Source organism: Microtus oregoni, unplaced genomic scaffold (genome assembly GCF_018167655.1).
Source record: "Microtus oregoni isolate MIOR12 unplaced genomic scaffold, Mior012 000016F_ref0000370, whole genome shotgun sequence".
Taxonomy (NCBI): domain Eukaryota; kingdom Metazoa; phylum Chordata; class Mammalia; order Rodentia; family Cricetidae; genus Microtus; species Microtus oregoni.
This window is the reverse complement of record NW_024543075.1, coordinates 11,234,580-11,252,591: the sequence shown is the minus strand read 5'-3', so window position 1 is coordinate 11,252,591 and position 18,012 is coordinate 11,234,580. Positions and strand designations below refer to the sequence as shown.

The 18,012-nt window shown below is 45.0% G+C and overlaps 1 protein-coding gene across 1 annotated transcript in view; it reads right to left on the bottom strand.

Annotated features, from left to right (window-relative positions):
• The window catches only part of Dhx32 (DEAH-box helicase 32 (putative)), a 52,329-nt gene that overhangs the window by 32,122 nt on the left and 2,195 nt on the right, over positions 1 to 18,012 (bottom strand). Inside the window, exon 2 of the mRNA XM_041666276.1 lies at positions 3,975 to 4,487. Within this exon, the coding sequence (XP_041522210.1) occupies positions 3,975 to 4,256 (282 nt within the window). The 5' untranslated portion in view covers positions 4,257 to 4,487. The remainder of the gene's footprint in view (positions 1 to 3,974; positions 4,488 to 18,012) is intronic.

The following is an 18,012-nucleotide window of genomic DNA, read 5'->3' as shown; positions in this document are numbered from 1 at the left end:
CAACAAGCCTGAAATGACAAGTCTTGTGAGACCGAACAAGGAGACGGAAGTAATGGGGCTGTGCTGCCCAGAGAAGGGTGCTACGGAAAGTGGGAAGGCTACTGTGAGACCAGAGCTGAGCTGCTTTTAGAGCCCAGCGGCATAAATGCACCCTGACATAGGCAGATACATGTAAAAGATGAACAAACGGAAATACACAGAAGCGCACAGAGGGAGAAACAGACAGGAAGACAGAGGTGGGACGAAACATGGAGCTATGCAGGCAGAAGAACTGGCGGACACAGGGAAATCATACTTCCTTCCCAGTAGGAAGAGGCAGAAACACAAGAGGCCAACGGCAACAGGCACATCTGCTGCCCAGCTCTGTTTCTAAATGCAGTTATCTGCTAAAGAAACCAGGGATCCTTAAGAAGAATGGCTGCTTCCTAGGCTGGCACAGAGATTTGCTACAGGAGCCAGGGATAGCTTACTGTGTGAGCAATAAAGGACTCTAGAATGAGGCAGGTGAATGACAGTTGTCGCTCTGAGGTGCTCTAACTGGCCACACTGGGACAAACTGAGCAACATAATAGGTTTATTAGTGAATGACATCCCACAGAGGAGAAATGGGTCTATGCTAAAATAAAGAGTGGAATAAAATTACTAAGAATAGAAAGCTAACCCAGGTGAGGTAGCTCACACCTACAACCCCAACACTTCGGAGGTTGAGGCAGGAGGATTATTGGGAAAGTTTAAGGTTAGCATGGGCTACAGAACAAGACCTAGTCTCAAAAAAAAAAATCAAAAATAATATAAACATTTTTAACTAGTAAACCTGGGCATGACGGTACTTGTCTTTAATCCCAGCCACTGGGAAGCAGGAAGATCTCTGTGAGTTTGAGGCCAGCCTGATCTACGTATCAAGTTCCAGGGTAGCCAGGACTTCATAGAGAGACTCTCCCTCAAAGACAAAACAATAAAGTAAAAAATCAAGAGCTGACTCTTCAAGAATGTCATGCAGGCAATGCAAAGGCAGAATTAGGACCACTGCTAGCTGTCACCAGGCATCTCAGAATTACGGGGGGCCCACTGCTAGGCTGCCACCAGTGCAAGGTGACTATCCCACAGTAAAGCAGGCTGACACTGTGGGCTAATGTGTGACAAGGTGCATACTCCACACGGTCTATGAAACCATAAGGAGAAACAACAACTTGACAGCTGAGAACCAGCAGGTGCCACCTCTCCAAGAGATCACACTAGCACCCTTCAGTCAGCACGCTGAGGAAGCACCAGTGCAGCACTCCCAGGGAGCCACCTGCAGTCGTCCTGCCACAGGCAGAGCTTGAACCAACCTGAGGACACCTCAGATACCATCGAAGTCGACAGAACTCACTGTGCCCTGAAAATGCCAAAGTAGCGAAGGACCGAGGAGCAGCTGTTTTAGATTAGTTTTAAATGACAATGAGATACAGCATAATTCTGGATTCCATTTGGTTGGAGGATGATTTAATGTTTTTATGACATCCCAGCTAGTAAATATGAATATCCAGGAATCAGGAAAAAGCAAGACATCAGTGTTATACTCTCTTTTCTAACGCTAATGTTGTTACGGTGAGAAGAGGACCTCATGTCGCCTCCCTTCCTTCGACAGAGTCTTGTTCTGTTTCCATGCTGGCCTGTAACTGCTCATCCTCCTCCCCGAGCCTTTCAAGTACTTGGATTATAGGCATGCATCATGCCTGGCATTGCTAACTTTTATGCTTTCTTTTAGACATGGTCTGTCTATGTATCCTTGGCTGTCTTGGAACTCACTATGTAGACCAGGCTTGCCTTAAAATGAAGATCCATCTGCCTCTGCCTCCTAAGTGCTGGGATTAAACACGTGTGCTATCATGCCTCAATTTATTCTTAAAAGGCGCAGAATAGGGGCCAGAGAGATGGCTCAGGGGTAAAGACAGCTTGCTGCTTTCACAGAATCAGAGCTTCCCACACTCACATGGGGCAGCTTACAACCACCTAGAACTTCAGCTCTCTTTTGGCCTCCGAGGGCACACACACGGCACATCTTCACTCAGACACACAACACACACACACACACACACACACTAATAAAAATATAGTAGTGCACAACTTTAATTCCAGTACTCAAGAGGCAGAGGCTGATGGATCTGTGAGTTCCAGGTCAGCATGGTCTTCGTAGTGAGTGAGGACAGCCAGGACTACATAGAGAGTCTCTCTCTCTCTCTCTCTCTCTCTCTCTCTCTCTCACACACACACACACACACACACATACACACACACTAAATCTTTAAAAATTTTGGAACAAAAACGTGTGTGTTCATGTGTGGAAGTGGGGGGATGCTGACTCAAAATGGTAAGACAGTATCTCTGGAGACTCTGAAGACAGCTGTGGAAAACATCTGTACTATTTCTGAAACTTTATCAATCTGAAGTAAACACAATAAAAATAAAAATAAGATTTGAAAAAGATAAATTTTAAAATAAAAAAATCCACTTGTCCACAAAACCCAGAAAAGATTTCACTTAGTTCTTGTAATAAAGTAAACTGAAATAAAAATAAGTCACCAGAGTGAATAAAAAGCCATTTAAAAGAAGCTCTTGCCACTGGAAGCGAAAAGCCAGATCTGAACCATCACTGCCCAGCCCTCCTCTCTCCACAGTACAGTTAAGGTGACTTGGAGGAGGCAGCTGCCGTCTGCGTGTTCTCTTCAACCAGCCTAGGAGACTCTGCAACCTGAGCCAGCACACTGCCAAAGGCTTTCAGGCCACAGGTTTGTCGTCTGAAAAACCACTGTGCCTTCTATCAGATAATCTCTGTGGTCTACTCTAAGGGTCTCATTATAAGAATCTACAATGTAAAACACCGATCTCTCTCGAGTCAGAAGTTGAAGTTCAAACATAACAAAGTGGACAGGAAGTATTCAGTAACTCTCTCTTTGGACCTCCGGACCCACCCCCCCAACACAGTTATACTCACAACAAAGCACTACCTTCTGCCCAATTCACAAATCCTCCTTGGCTCACACCGACACTGGAAACATCTGTATTCCTAAATTTATCACTTGAGCACACTAGAAATCGAATCTGGGGTTCAGACATTTTTGGCAAGTGCTGTGCAACCAAGCCACACTCCTAGCTACTACATTCGTTCTTTAACAGCCCTAACTCTTTCCTCTCTCGATAGGCCCAGACCTCGATACCATTTGGCCATTCTGGTATTTCTAACTGCAAAACAAATGAGGATTTCTGCTGGGCACGCTTGCTTATACTCATGATCCCAGCACTGTCAGGTAGGAGCAGGAGAATCAGGTATTCAAGGCCAGCCTGGGTTACATGAGAACTTTTTTCCAAAATGAATAAACAAAATATAAGAGGAAAATGATTCACTGTGCATTTGGTTTCTGAGCTCAGCCAGCTTCACACGTAAGACAAGCCACACAGGCTGAGAGACGGCTCCGCAGTTAAAGAGTACTGGCTGTTCTTTAGAGGGCCTGGGTTTAGTTTGAAGCACTCACGTGATGGCTTACAGTTGTCTTTAATTCCAGTTCTAGGGGATCTGGCACCCTCTACTGGTGTCCTTGGGTACCTGGCACACGCATGGTGCACAGACTTACACGTAGGCCAAATGCTCATAAACATAAAACTAAAATAAATCGAAAAACCTTTAAAGGAGGAAAAAAAGCAAGAAGAGTCAGGCGTCTGATTATACCCACTGGCACCCAAACAAACATTAAGGGTAATCCTCTAAAACCTGGAGGGCTTTAACGCCTACTTCATCTTCTAAGACCTCATCTACAAATGAGATCATCTGAATTATTATTCTGGGATAATCTAGGCACACTACACACGGTTTCCGTTACGTAATAACCAAGGCTGCTATACAGCGCCCAGGCTGCTAATGCTCTTTTTGTCTGCTTGCAACATTTTACACACGTGAAACCTCGAGGCCACAGGCCTTGCAGGCGGCTCCTCACCTGAGAGCTCTTGCCACACTTGGCGTCTCCTGACACGACCACAACCTGGTTTTGCAGCAGACACTCCATGAAGGAGTACTTTTCTTTCCATATTGGAAGTTCTTCTCTCTCTTTCAACAGTTTATAATATCGTGATGAATACGGCAAGCCGTCAAAAGGGTTCAGCTCCAGATCCTCGCAGGCCAGGACCCCTTCCTCGTCCCCATCACTGGAGTCTAGGGATTCGGGAAAATAGCGTTTTTCTAGGGAGGAGTTCGGATGCTCCAGTTCGTCTTCATCCATTTCTTCCTGCAGCAAGCTCAGGCCGGTCACATTCCACAGTCCAGTTCCCCCGTCAGCAGCCCATGGCAGCCAGGACGTGAGGCCCACTCACACACTCAGCCAGGCTCCCAGCCCCAGCTCGGGATTTCAGCAAGTTAATTCCTCAAACCCGTGTCCCTCGTTGCTGGGTTACCCTCTGCGCCGGCTCGCATCAAGGCTCTTGGTCTGTTACATGGCTTTCAATAAACCACGCTGAAAAATAAACACATGGGAGATGAGTGTAAAATCTGGTGACAAATAAGAAGCTAAAAACAGAAAACACAAACACACTCAAAGCAAACAGTCGGCCTTTTCTGTGGAGTGGTTACTGTCTGTCCTGGCTGCTGCCTGCTTCCCACCGGGAAGAATTCATGCTGCCTCTCACAGTGGTCAGCAAGGCTTTGGAAAATGAGCCTCCCTGAGCCTGGTGCTCTCTCCCTGACCTCTGTTCAGGCCTCTGCTTCGCAGCGGCTGTGAATGGAAAGCAACAGGGAGGCTGGTCGGAATTGTGAGGCTAATCAGTCACGTGGTCACCTAATCCCCCTACAAAGAGGCGCGGGGACTTTATAAAGGGGAGAGTTCTGAGGGTCTAGAGAGAGAGGTCCCCAAACACTGACTACCAGAAAGTCTACTACCCAGCATGCCTTGGGAGCAAAGGCCTGCTCATGCTAGTTTAGAAATGTCAGTGAGGAAAGAGAATTTATTCTCTTTTTTTTTTTTCCATTTTTTGCTAAGAAGGCCTTTGTTTAATTAAATTAGAAGGCTCCAGAATATTTCTGGAGATTGCTGGGTGTGAAGCCTAACAGGCCAGAGCCAAAATAATAAAAAAATAACTTCTAATCTAAACAAAGAGAGTTTACTTACGGAAAGGTAAGATTTACACCAAGAACATTCATTACACGTCAATAGAGACATCGTTTCTCTTCCTTCTCCAATTACTAGAGATTAATGAGGAAATAAATAATTGGTGATGTTAGGGAAAGTCCCTTCTCATATCAGCCAGGTGGAAATTTAAAACAAAACAAACAAACAAGCATGGAAAACTCAAGTTAAAAAGAACCAGTCGAAATGCAGGAACGAAGGTAACCTTGCACTTATTCCTTTTCAGGTCTGTGCTACCTGAACTACTGCCTCCAGCAGCTCCCAGGGCTGGCCCCTCCTTCATGAGGAAGAGGAAAAGCTCTGCGCCAGCAGGTGCCTGGGAGCAGTCAGTCAAGAAGGATCTGCTGGGCACCAGGCGCTGGGCACCAGGCACTCGGCACACACACAGGGCAGAGCATAATTGGGTGGGGGTGCGCTGGACTTTCTGCCTCTGTCTCAGTAGGGTTCTGAAAACTGCACCCTGCTTCCCAACTAAAACAGAATCACAATATTGCATAATGCAAACACAAAAGTTCAGTGTGGCCTCTCTTCAGGACCCTTCACGGTGCCCACAGCGTGAGATGACACCCCAGACAGCTGCAGGAAACATGGCAGCTTGAGCCACCTGGCAGGCAAACTCTGACATCAGCAGGTCTAGGAAGCAGGCCCTGCTGAAGGAGCTAAGGTTCAGTCTTAGGCTCACATTCTTTTGCTCTAATTAGAATTACATGTCGGAGTTCTCATTCACCCGTATAATATTTTAAATTAAGCTGCTATTATACCACATTGCCTTAGGGACTATTTCTTACCAAGTTTACTTTTTTAAGGAAGCGTAAGAGACTGGAGAGATAGCTCAGCAGTTAAAAGCACTGACTACCTTTCAGAGGACCTGGGATTGATTTCTAGCACCCAAACGGTAGCTTAACAACCATCTCTAACTTAAGTTCCAGGGGTTCTGATGCCCTCTTCTGGCCTCCTTGGATATTGCATACATAAACAAACATGGAGACAAACACTTTTGTAAAAAATTTTTAATTAAAATAAAATAAAATGAATAAGTATAATACAGCTATCATCTTTACTGAATACATTCCTGTTCATTTATGGCACACCCTTGAGTGTAATCAGTAGCTCACAAAGCATGGGCCACATGGGTGTTGAAGATCCTGAAGGCTGGTTCATGATGTGGAGAGATAGAATGGTTTGGATAGGCAAACTCATCTTATTCTGCCTTTAGTGCTCTCAATAGACATTCGTTACTAGCCACCATATCTGGCCATATCTGCTTAAGAGAAACAAGGAAGCCTGGAACGCACTGTCAACACTCCTGAACAGACCCCTGGCTTTCATGGAACCCAGGGCTAAGGACGTTATCAGCTGGCATCTGGAGCCTATAGCAGAGTCCCTGGCTCTGCTAGGGTCCACCTGATGTCATCATCCACGTGTTTGGTAGACGCACTTACCTGACTTTCTTTTTTTCTGAGGAACACATCATTCAGGGCAACCTAAGTTTGTTGTTCCTGGTTCACTACTCACACTTGGCTTTGGATAAACTATTTCTCATCCCCTTAAAAACTGGCGTTTGAACATGACCAAAGGAGTGACCACTACGAACCCTCAGGGAATAGACACATCTGAGCATGCTCTTTTAGACCTAAGGCTCACCTAGACACTCTACTATACAATATGTGTTCACCCCACTCTGCAGTTACGGTGGAACCACAGATGACCACTGTGCCAATGGAAAGAGGCCATGCTGTGAGAAAGGAACGCGGCAGAGCGATGCTGAGTCACTCCCAGGGTTCCCACGCTGGGAACTACTCCCTTTGGAGCTGGCTCTCTCTCTGGGATGCTCAGGCCACAGCAGCCAACAGTCAGGAAACCCTCCAACCTGAGAGAGCTGGGGAACGTGCCCCGAGGCTGCCTGAGCCCTGATCCCTGAGCAATCCCCTCATAGCCTGCTCAACCTAAGGACGTTTAGGAGGTGATGCTGCACTGGGCAACGCCTTGCAGCCTTGAGATAAAATGTATCCACAGTCTAACACTTTCCCCCTGAAACTCAGGGTCACTGTTATTTTAAGCTACCACAGAAGAGTGCTATCCTCATGTTCCCTTGAGTAGAGAAAATTCAAAGCCAGACTGTTGCCCTGGAGCCCCGCTTGTCTCAGTGATTCAGTACCCAAGCCACCCTGTCACCTACACACTCACCCAGGGAGCCAATCCTCCCCGGCCCTTAGAAACCAGACAGGCTTGTTTGAAAAACATTTGGAAAGCTTGGGCCCACAAAGGGCTTCAGTGTAAACTGGTAAGTCTGAGGAGCCAAGCCATTAAATTCTCAGACTCTGGAAAAGTCAGAGTGATTCTTGTGACTGTGTGGCTTGTCTTGGACAGAGGAGTGGCTGAATTTAAGGCTCAGTGACGTTCAGATACCTGCCTTCATTCGCCCTGCATCTGTGCTAAGCTATGCGAATCTATTTTTTCCCTAGTAGTAATTAAAAAGATATGTGATCCATGGCCTGCATTAGCAAATTAACATGGGGAAGAAAAAGAACATGGAGGTTAGGGTTCTAGCTCAGTTGACAGAGTGCTTACCTAGCATGCCAAGTCCCCAATTCATGCCGAGGCACTGTATAAAGTGAGCATCTATAATCCTAGCACTGGAGAGGTGGAGGAAGGAGAATCAGAAGTTCAAGGTCATCTTCGGCTACTTGGCGAATTTTAGGCCAGTCTGGGATATAAGGTACTCAGAAGGAAGAAAGGGAGGGAGGGACGGAGGGAAACAGACATGGAGGGAGGGGGAAGAATAGAGAACAGGCAGGCAAATATGGTAGGTTATATGTCACTCAAATAAAATTCAACTAAAACTGTTATCAGAATAAACATTTTACTATAAGAGATTGGAATGTGAAAGTGCCCTTTTCAGACTTACCCCACATATACACTGTAGGCCGTAGCTTCTCAGGGCTGCCCTTTGTAACACTTGTAATTGGGTATACACACACACACACACACACACACACACAAATACATATGCATGTAACAGCCTTAGTGAGCAAGAATCAGAAGCTGAGATGAGAAAAGGCCATGCCTTAGTCATTTGTATGTATGAGGTCTGGTGAGATAATTCTAGAACTACAGAAGAGCAGGATGGAGGCTGAGAGCATGCAGGTTTGCTCTCTCCTGGGTTAGCTTGTTTCAACGTTCCATGTTCCTTAGCTGCAGTCTTCTGTGTCTGCATCTCTCCCCACACAGTCCCCGGCCCTCTTCCCTCGATAACACGGTAGTGTTCTCTAGCCTCCATCTTTATACCCTCATGCCCTGCCTCCCTGGACTCCAGTCTTGTGTATTCAGACATCTTCTCATCGTTTCCCACATGGACACTGAAGAAGCACTTCAAACCTTGCATGTCTGAAACTGAGCTCCCAACACGGCCTCAGAGCCATGTAGCACAGCTGTATCTCAGTTAACTCCTACAGGTGCTCAAAGTATTTGAAGTTTTCCTTGGATCTGTCTCCCAGGGCTAGGGATTAAAGTCAGGAGCTTTATGAATACCAGACAAGTACTCGACTACTGGGTCACAGTGCCAGGCCCCCTTGTTTTTTTTTTTTGTTGTTGTTGTTTTTTCATCTCAGATCCTCTATTTGATCCTTCAACAGATGTGGGAGGTGAGCAACCATGCTTTTTCCCACTGAGCTCGACAGCCCCTGTATAATATTTTTACCTTAACTCATAAAGGGACACCAGATACCAGCAGATATACGGAGTAGAGCAGCCTGCAAGACAACTCTCCAGGTCTCAAAAGGCCAGTATCAGATAGGTGCCTGATCCCTGAAATCCGTAAGCATGTACTTTGCACAGCAAAGGAAAAGGGACCCTGCAGCTGTAACCATGGACCTTGAGAGCTCAGCCCGGGCTGTGTGGGTGGGTTTAGCCTAAACCTTTCTCTGTTGTAGTCAGAGGGAGAAAAACAAAACCACAGAGATCCAAGACTACTGAAAAAGAAGTGCCTCCTAAACCCAGAAACAGCATTGGTGACCTCTGGAAGCTGTGTTTGATAGAGGCCTGGGCCACTCTGCCCCATCTCCCTCAGCCCTGGATAGGGTCCTTTTCGGTGTCTCAGGCCCTGTCCTTGTTCTTCTGGGTCTGAAATGTTCCTGAGATAACCAACACCTCACTCCTTTATTTTACAAAGGTTTGCCAAGCACCAGCTCAGTAGAGGGTTCCCTGGTCACCTCCTTTCTATAAGATCACAGCCTTTCACCATATGTACCTCTGGCGCTGGAGCTGTGCACCAGAAGGTGCGCTCCATGAAGCGGAGCTCTGGGTCAGATTTGTTCACTGCGTCTGTAACGGGACCTGGCATAAGAGCCACTCAATAACTATCTGCTGACTGGATGAATGGTGCTAACACCAAGCTCCCCGTACAAAGTCAGTCAACAAGTCCCCAACAATTTCTCAGAATTCTATTCCTTTCTTTTCCTTAGGCCATCATGCCCGGGATCTGTGACCACTGCACCCTTGAAGCCCAACCCTGGCCTCCCTGAAGGCTATCCTACGTCCTGTAGCTGCTTTTTGCTATATCCCTCTTCAAAGTTCCAGACCCCTTAGCATTGCTGAATAATGTCTAATCCTCCAATTAAGAAGTCACTATGGTGATACTTTTGTCCTCTTTATCAATGACATGCTATACACCCTTGCTACCCCAGAAGGGAGGACTGGGCAAGAGGGCAAATTCATAAACTTAATAGCGTGTACTTGTGCTTAGATTTAACCAGTCCAGCATTCAGAGTTGGGTTTGCCTTGGTCTCTTCAGGAGTTACTGTTGGAAACGAGAAGGCTGCCCTGAGATTCAAAAGCCAGCAGGCATTACCCTTGCTCCAGCACATCACAGACCAGGGAGTTACCCAGCCACCCATGAATTCACTGGGACTTTTGCCAGAGCTTTGCCTCAGTCCTTCACTGCTAACCCCTATGATCTGGAACCTCGATTACAAACTGTTCCTGAATAAGTAGGGATCCGTGTTGTGGTCTGTAGGAATTTTACGCCTTTAAAACATGTGATGCACCTCTAACAATGCAGTCAGCCTCATTCTCAGCGACTACATTTTCAGGTCTCCTCACTCATTCAGCCAACACTTGGCTGATGCATGGTGCCCATGCTGGGATGGTGTGAGCAGACAGGCTGGCTTCTCTCCCGGGGCTCCAGCCCAGCCAAAGCGGAGGGGGTGTCCAAATAGAAATTCTTTGTTCATGACATATGAATACCCTTCATATTATTGCCAAGCAACTAAAAGAAGGAAAGCAAGGCTGGTCCATGCAGGAGAGAGGCAAACCCGGGCGGGTGACTTCAACAACGAGGGGGAGCCACAGCACGAGTGGCCTGCACACCGGAGCAGAGGCCGCTCACATGCAGGGTAACTCGGACGCTTCTTGACCAACTTTTAAAAAGTTCTCTGCTTTTCCTTGCAATTTCCATCTTAAGTTTGATAGTACACTATTTTCTTTAACCCTGTCTACCTTTTCATCATCTGCCTTTGGTTTCGTTAAAGCGGCTCATAAGATCCAGCTCTGGGGAAGCCAGTAAGAGGCTAAGTTAAGGTACAGGGTACAATGGGCGTGGCTGTAAGCAGGAGCACCCAGCGGAAGAAACCAGTAAATGCAATTCATGCAACAACAAAACCCTAAGAATTACTACAAACTAAGGAACTTTCTCTTTTTCTATATTTATGTTATTGTATAGGTGTTTTGTTTAATGTATGTTTATCTACCATGTGTGTGCCTTGTGCCCTGGAGGGAGCTGGATTCCATACAACTGAAGTTATGAATGGCTGTGAAGCAACATGTGGATGCTGGGAGTTGAACCTGAGTCCTCCAGAAGAGCAAGTGCTCTTAGCCACCGAGCCACCTCTCCAGCCCCCTGCTAAGGAAAATTTCTTGACAAGAAACTTTAATATTATTTTCTAATAGGTCTGAGGGATCGATTAGTCCCAAGATTGGATTTACAGAATAAAATATCTCACCTCTTTAAGTTACTCTTTTATATGATGCCCAGCTTTGTATGTAGCCAATGCAAAAGCCCTGCAGGATATCTATACAGCAGTAAATCACTCATGTTTCATGTGTTTGCACATAACAGCAAATGATTAGACAGGTCTTCCACCGGGCTTCTTAGTGTTTTCTGCTCATCATCCTTTATAAACTCTGACTCTGATGTGATCCTTGTTATACGCGTACGTAAAAGCAATACATAAATCAAACATTCACTGATCACAAATCATAAATTCACTTTTGAAACAATTCTTTGGCATATAAACAGTATCACCGCTTGTTAAAGTCAAAGGCAAATCTGCATACTAATGAGACTATCATGTTTGTTTATTTTTGTACAAAGAATGAATCTCGGCTGGAAACCCTGCAGGACATGAAGCCTCTTTGGTGCTTTTTAAGGTTAACTGACATTTTGATTTTAGAATTATTTTTATTTATTCATTTACTTATTCATCTATTTATTTACTAGATATACACTGCTCTGCCTGCATGCCAGAAGGCGGCACCAGATCTCACTATGGATGGTTGTGAGCCACCATGTGGCTGCTGGGAATTGAACTCAGGTCCTCTCGAAGAGCAGCCAGTATTCTTAACCTTAGAGCCATCTCTTCAGGCCCTGACTTTAAATTATTAAGTGCTGAGTGTGTCACTTTGCAAAAATACATAGTATAAGTGGCAGAAGGGCAGTTCAAAATTAGGAAATACTGTCATTACAAGCCAAAATTTGATCTTTTTTTTCCCATGAAATTCTAATCAGCAAGTCAAACACCGGTTTTTAACATCAAAGACTCAACAGGATAAAGGCACGGTAATCTTAATCTGAGGCATGCCGAGGGACCACTGCAAACACTGACTGTGTGCCGAAACACCAACTCCTACACTTACCCATCTCCTTCTTGCTCGAGCTCAGAGGAGCTTTCAGCGTTACCTTTACAACCCCTAGAAAACAGACCCAGGGATGCATGTGCATGGGTAGCGTGATCAGTAAGCATTTGCTGAAGCAACAATCAATGTATTTACAACCCACAACGCTCATGTTCAGGAGAGGGAAGGAATGAGGACAGCAGGTGAGGGGAAAAGGCCATCTGAGTCTTTGGAGAATGAGATCATGGCACTTTATGCAAAGTGCTGCCCTGTGGCAAGCCAAGAAGCTGGTATCAGAGTGTAAAGAACCCACTGCCTCTCCCACTGTGGCCTTGCTACTGAAGAAGTCCAGATACCCACCCGTCTCCTCACATGACCGGAAGGCTGGGGGCCAGCACCTGTCTGCAGACCACAGCTGGAGAATATGGTGTCACACCCTCCTGGAGTTGGACTAAGGAGGAGGAGGATGAGGATGAGTCTGCTGATTAGCAGTCACAGCGTGTTTACTGGATGCCAGATGCTGTTAAGCACTTACGCACTTTATATGGATTATTTCACTTAAACCCTTAATAACCCACGAGGGTTTACTTTATCAGTCCCATTTTTTTTTTCAAATGAGGAAGTTTAAGTCTTCAGACGAGGCTTGGTTAATTTATCTTGCTTTTAGCATCTTGGCTGTGATAGAGCAGATGTGGGAAGTAAGGCAGTCTGACCCCAGGTGATCCTGGATTAGTATATGATGCCTGCTGCTACTTCCCAATTTCCTTAAAGAACAGGGGCTTGGCTGGGTGAAGTAGCCCATCCTTTTACTTACAGCACTTGGGTGGCAGAAGCAGGCAGATCTTTGTGAGTTTGAGGTCAACCTGATCTACACAGTAAGTTCCAGGAGAGACAGAACTACACAGTAAGACTGTCTCAAAAAAGAAAAAAAAAATGAGTTTGTATTGTATCAGTGCAGGGTGAAGAAATACTTTACTCTGCAGAGATGTCAGTGCTTTTAAAAGGGGTGAGGAAAGACACTCCTTTTCCAAGCCTGATGATCTGAGAACAGGGAACAGAATCCTGAAAGTTGGCCTGGGACTTCCACAAGTGTATGCTGTGGTATACTGCATTGCATACATGCATACACACACAGATATACATGCATAGTAAATGCAAATAGAATGATATTTGTTTGTAAATCCTGTTTATGTATTTGAAAGTCATGGTTTTTGTTGCCCTCATGGGGCTACAAGTCAAATACTTAGCACAAGTACTTTCTCAGCTACAGAACATTTCCAATGACACAATGGGGTCATGTTCATGAGGTTTTCAGATGCTAGGAGTGGTGGCACAGGCCTATAGTCCCAGTGCCCAAAGCTGAGGCAAACTAGAAGTTCAGGCTGGCCTGGGCTGCACAGCAAGGCTCTGTCTTTCTCTGTCCATGTTTTCCTAGGGCCTGCCTTCTCCAAAATGTTATATTTGGTTTCTAGGAGCCACTTAAAATCTCTCTGGGAAAGATATAGTCAAAATTCAAAATTTATTTATTTTTAAAGTCTTACTTTTAGACTTCAAAAGCACTGACATCGAGTTTAAGCAAACAAATAAAATTGATCATCTTTGAGACTGATGGCTCAGAAGACATTGGCTGTTCTTCCAGAGGACTTAGGTTCAGTTCCCAGCACTTACATGGATGCTCACAACCATTTTAAACCCTTGTTCCAGAGGGATCTAATGCCATCTTTTGGCATTTGGCACATGAGGCACCCAGACATGCATGCAGGCAAACACCCATAAACATAAAATTATGTAAAAAAAATCCATCAGCCTTTGGAAAAGCACCTAGAAAACCATTAAATCTTTACTCAACATTGCTCCATATCAAATGCAGCTTGAATAATCAATTGCACGATTAATTAAAAAATTTAGCCACCTCACTGCTCTACAGTGAAATTTCAAGAACCATATAGTATAATTTAAATATTTTTTAGATTTAGACTTTTTTTTTTTTGGAGATAAAGAGTCTCTCTACATATCCCTGGAACTCACTACATAGAGATCCCTTGCCTCTGCTTCCCCTGTGCAGGTATTAAAGGTGTGCACCACAGCGCATGGTCAGAAAGACTTCTTAATGTTATTATATCAAACTCCCCACAGAGAAGTGTCTTGCTTGAAATTCTCACAACCAGACTACTAGGTGCTTTCCAATATTAATTTTTAATCATTTTTGATTGTATATAATAACTTAAGGGCTCCTCCTTAAACCAGAATCAATATAACACACTAAAAAATACTAATCTAGCTTACTTCTGAGTGAATGGGTAGGACCTGGTACAGTTAAGATCTAAGGAATGTACCGCCGTCAGTCTACCCGAGATATATGACATTTATTTTACCTCTGAAATTTGTAAAATGAACTTTTAGCCATCTTATTAAACTTTTTAACTCATTCATTTACTAATTTAGAAGACGGGGTTCACTATGTAGCCCAGGCTATCCTCTACCTCCTGCCTCAAGCACATGAGTGTTATAATTAATTATTTGCCACCATGTTCTACTATATTCTTTTTTTTTATTCAAGCAATGAAGAAATAGAACAAACATCCAAGTACGGCACCCTACCACCTACCTGAGGCATCAACTTGAGAAGTTACAGTTTTCATGAATAATAGAGACTTTGAGCCCTATAAGTGCCAACCAGCTTGCTTTTCTTGTTGACAAATTGCAGCCACTCTGCACTCATTTTAATAACGACCAGGGGCAGGGTGGGGTGGAAGGCACAAGGATTTCAGGGAATGGCCAGACCTGCACTCTAGGGCCCTTCTTACAGGTCAGCTTACCTTTCTGGCCACCCTTTTCTTAGTCTGTGAGGGTCTCTCACTGCTGCCCTCCTCCACTGAAAAATCCATGTGCCTCAGGTCCTGGATCCCCCTCTTACTAAAGACACTATGAGAAAATGGTTCTGAATGCCTGGCTTCTTTGCAGGCTTTTCTAGTCACAGATATACACATCCAACTACCGCTTCCGGGCAGCACAAGCATGTGCTCATGTTTCAACCTGAACTCAGCACACAGTTCATTAGTCATATCCTCCCCCGCCCTTGGGGTTGCTCTGAGTAGCCCTGGCTGTCTTGAACTTGCTCTATGGACCTCGAACTTGGTCCCCCTGTTTCTGCCTCCCAAGTGCGACCACTGGCAGGCCCGTTCATCATATTCTATATTCTATTATGTTCTGTTCTATTTATTTATTTATACAGCGTTCAGTCTGAATGTTTGCCTTCAGGCCAGAAGAAGGCACCAGATCTCATTACAGATGGTTGTGAGTTGCTGGGAATTGAACTCAGGTCCTCTGGTTGAACCACCAGTGCTCTTAACCTCTGAGCCACCTCTTCAGCCCCATCATACTCTTTACAAAGCTTGCTTCCTTCATTTGTGCTCTAGATTTCAACAAACAGCTGGAGAGCCCACCTTACTCCTGACAGCAGACATGGGAAGTAGCCTTGTGGGTGTTACCAAGACGTCCAAGTCTGCTCCTTCCAGTGGCTGCCCCGTCCCCACGGCACTGGCACCACAGTAACCAACACCCACTCTTAGTCACCTCCTCTCCACACCTCAAACAAAAACAAATGGCCCTCCCATTGCTTTTCTGTCTCAAATTTTGACTCTCACTAATCTTTGGTTCTTTCCATATGCAAAATGGACCATGTCACTCACCTACAATTTTTATTACCTTTAAAGAAAAATCCAGTCCTGAAGTAAGGGCTCTCTGTAACCTCCCCCCAGCACCTCTCTGGTTCACTTCCCTCTCTTCTATGTATGCGGTTGTACATATTCAGTCAGCAACAACTACCGCCCCACTTGCTTACTGCTGCCTTTTGTCTGCGCCCAAGTTACCCTCTACTGGGGGAGCCCTCTTGCCCTCACACCCACGCACCTGGGCATTCCCTTGTCTCCATTTATGGGAAACTATGTTAGGGTGGCACACTATAGCTGTTCAATAAATGTTTGCCCTATCCCAACATTGCCTTTTCCATTTAAAATTTCTACATTTAAATTTTTCTTTTATACCAGGCATGGTGGTACACACCATTAATCCCAGCACTTGGGAGTTTGAGGCCAGCCTGGTCTACAAAATGAGTTCCAGGACAGCCAAGGCTGTTACATGGAGAAACCTTGTCTGGGGAGGGGGGATTCTTTTACAATATGGAAGATATCAATATTATCTATTAACACTTCACTATTATTATTTCAAACAGGGTCTCATGTAGCCTAGGCTGGCCTTGAACTCATCATAGCTTTGAACTTCTGATCCTCTTCCTTTACCTCACCAGTGCTGAGGTGACAGTTGTGGAACACCACATTTAGTTTATACTGGGTGGGAACTGAACCCAAGGCTTAGTTCACATGAAGTATTCTAACAACAGCGTTAAATTCCCCGTCCCTACAATTACACATCATTTATTCTGATTCTTACTAAATTATTAGACAAATTGCCATCATAATGAGCAACCAGCTGCTCCCAGCTTTCCCAAAGAGGTATACTTAGAAATAAAGACTAGTAAAAAGACCGGAAGCTGTCCTCTCTGTTGCCATCCCATTCAGGACACAATCAAAGTCCACTCTGTTCCAAAGGGACTACGGAAGCAGCATGCTGTGGGTTTATATAAAAGAAAACAAAGCTTAATCGGAGGGTCAAGATCCAAAAAACAAAAGAGAGATAACTATTAGAAGAAAGAGTAGTTTTGGAGCCAAGAGCTCCATTGGCAAGTTCCTCCAGTGGGAGAGAAGTTCATTTAGTAGGCATGGACCTCCTCCTGGAAGAAGTGCTGGAAAGTGAGAACCAGCCAGACCCTGGAGTGAAATCACACCACGGAGGAGGAAAAGAGCAGAGCGGCAGGGTTCAGGGGAGTCTGATAGCTGGAGTGCAGTTGCTAACAGGTCTGGGGACAACACAAACCAGACATGGAAATCAGGGTGTAGTCTACCTTTGATTGAGCTCCTGAATGAATTCAGAAAGTGGCAGAGAGGGAAGAAGACCCAAACCATGGTAACAAAAATAAAAAACAAAAACTCTTCAAAACAAAAATAAAACCCTTCTCCCAGTTATGACGGTGGGGGAAGAGGACAGAACCCACACGCTCAAGTGATATGATTTCGGCTGCCCTATTTGTGCTAAATTAAGCTAACCTCTGACTGAGTTGTCTTTACTTTTCATTCTGAGAGTGGCCAAGAGGTCGGAGGAAAAGGAACGGCTGCGCTTTTTATGTCTTCCTGGCTACCTTGTCATCGTAGGCTAAGGCTGCTTTGCTTTGCTACTTTGATGTCACCGCTCTGTGCGCAAAGAAACTTGGAAACTTACTCCCCATACCATGCCTTTTTGTTTTTCCTTTGACCACCAATAATACACTGAACACAGCAAAGGAAATAGACATATTAGTAGGAAAAAACCAAAGTGACAATAAAAACTTTATCATTCATTTTCAAGCCCTAACCATTAACAGTTTCTAACTCTAACCATGAGCATCTTCTCTGAGGTTAAACACATTCCTACACAGAAGTTCTTCTCATCCACTGGGCAAGTGCACTGTGCTAGGTGCAACAAGGGGAGTGATGGATAGGTCCCTCCCCACTCCTACCCCCTAGCCAGTTGTTTCTTTCATAGGCATGACATCCCCTAAAATCTTGCTTTCACAGTTAGCTGCCTTTATGTATTGAGTGAGACTTCCTCAATGCCCACTTCAAGGATTAGGTCTCTTCTAAACCATTACAAGGTATTCCATCAATTCCTATTTTCACCTTTCCATTCTAAAAATCCACGTGCAGTCACTACATTTAGTATTCATCACCTTAGCTTGGAGATCTGTCACTCTTCTTTTAAAAAAAAAAAGAAAGCGCTCCCTCCCTAATATCCAGCCTACTGTTTTGGACGGTTTAACTTTACACCTCTTGTGTGTGTCAGCAACGCCAGGTTTGTTTGTGACCTTTGC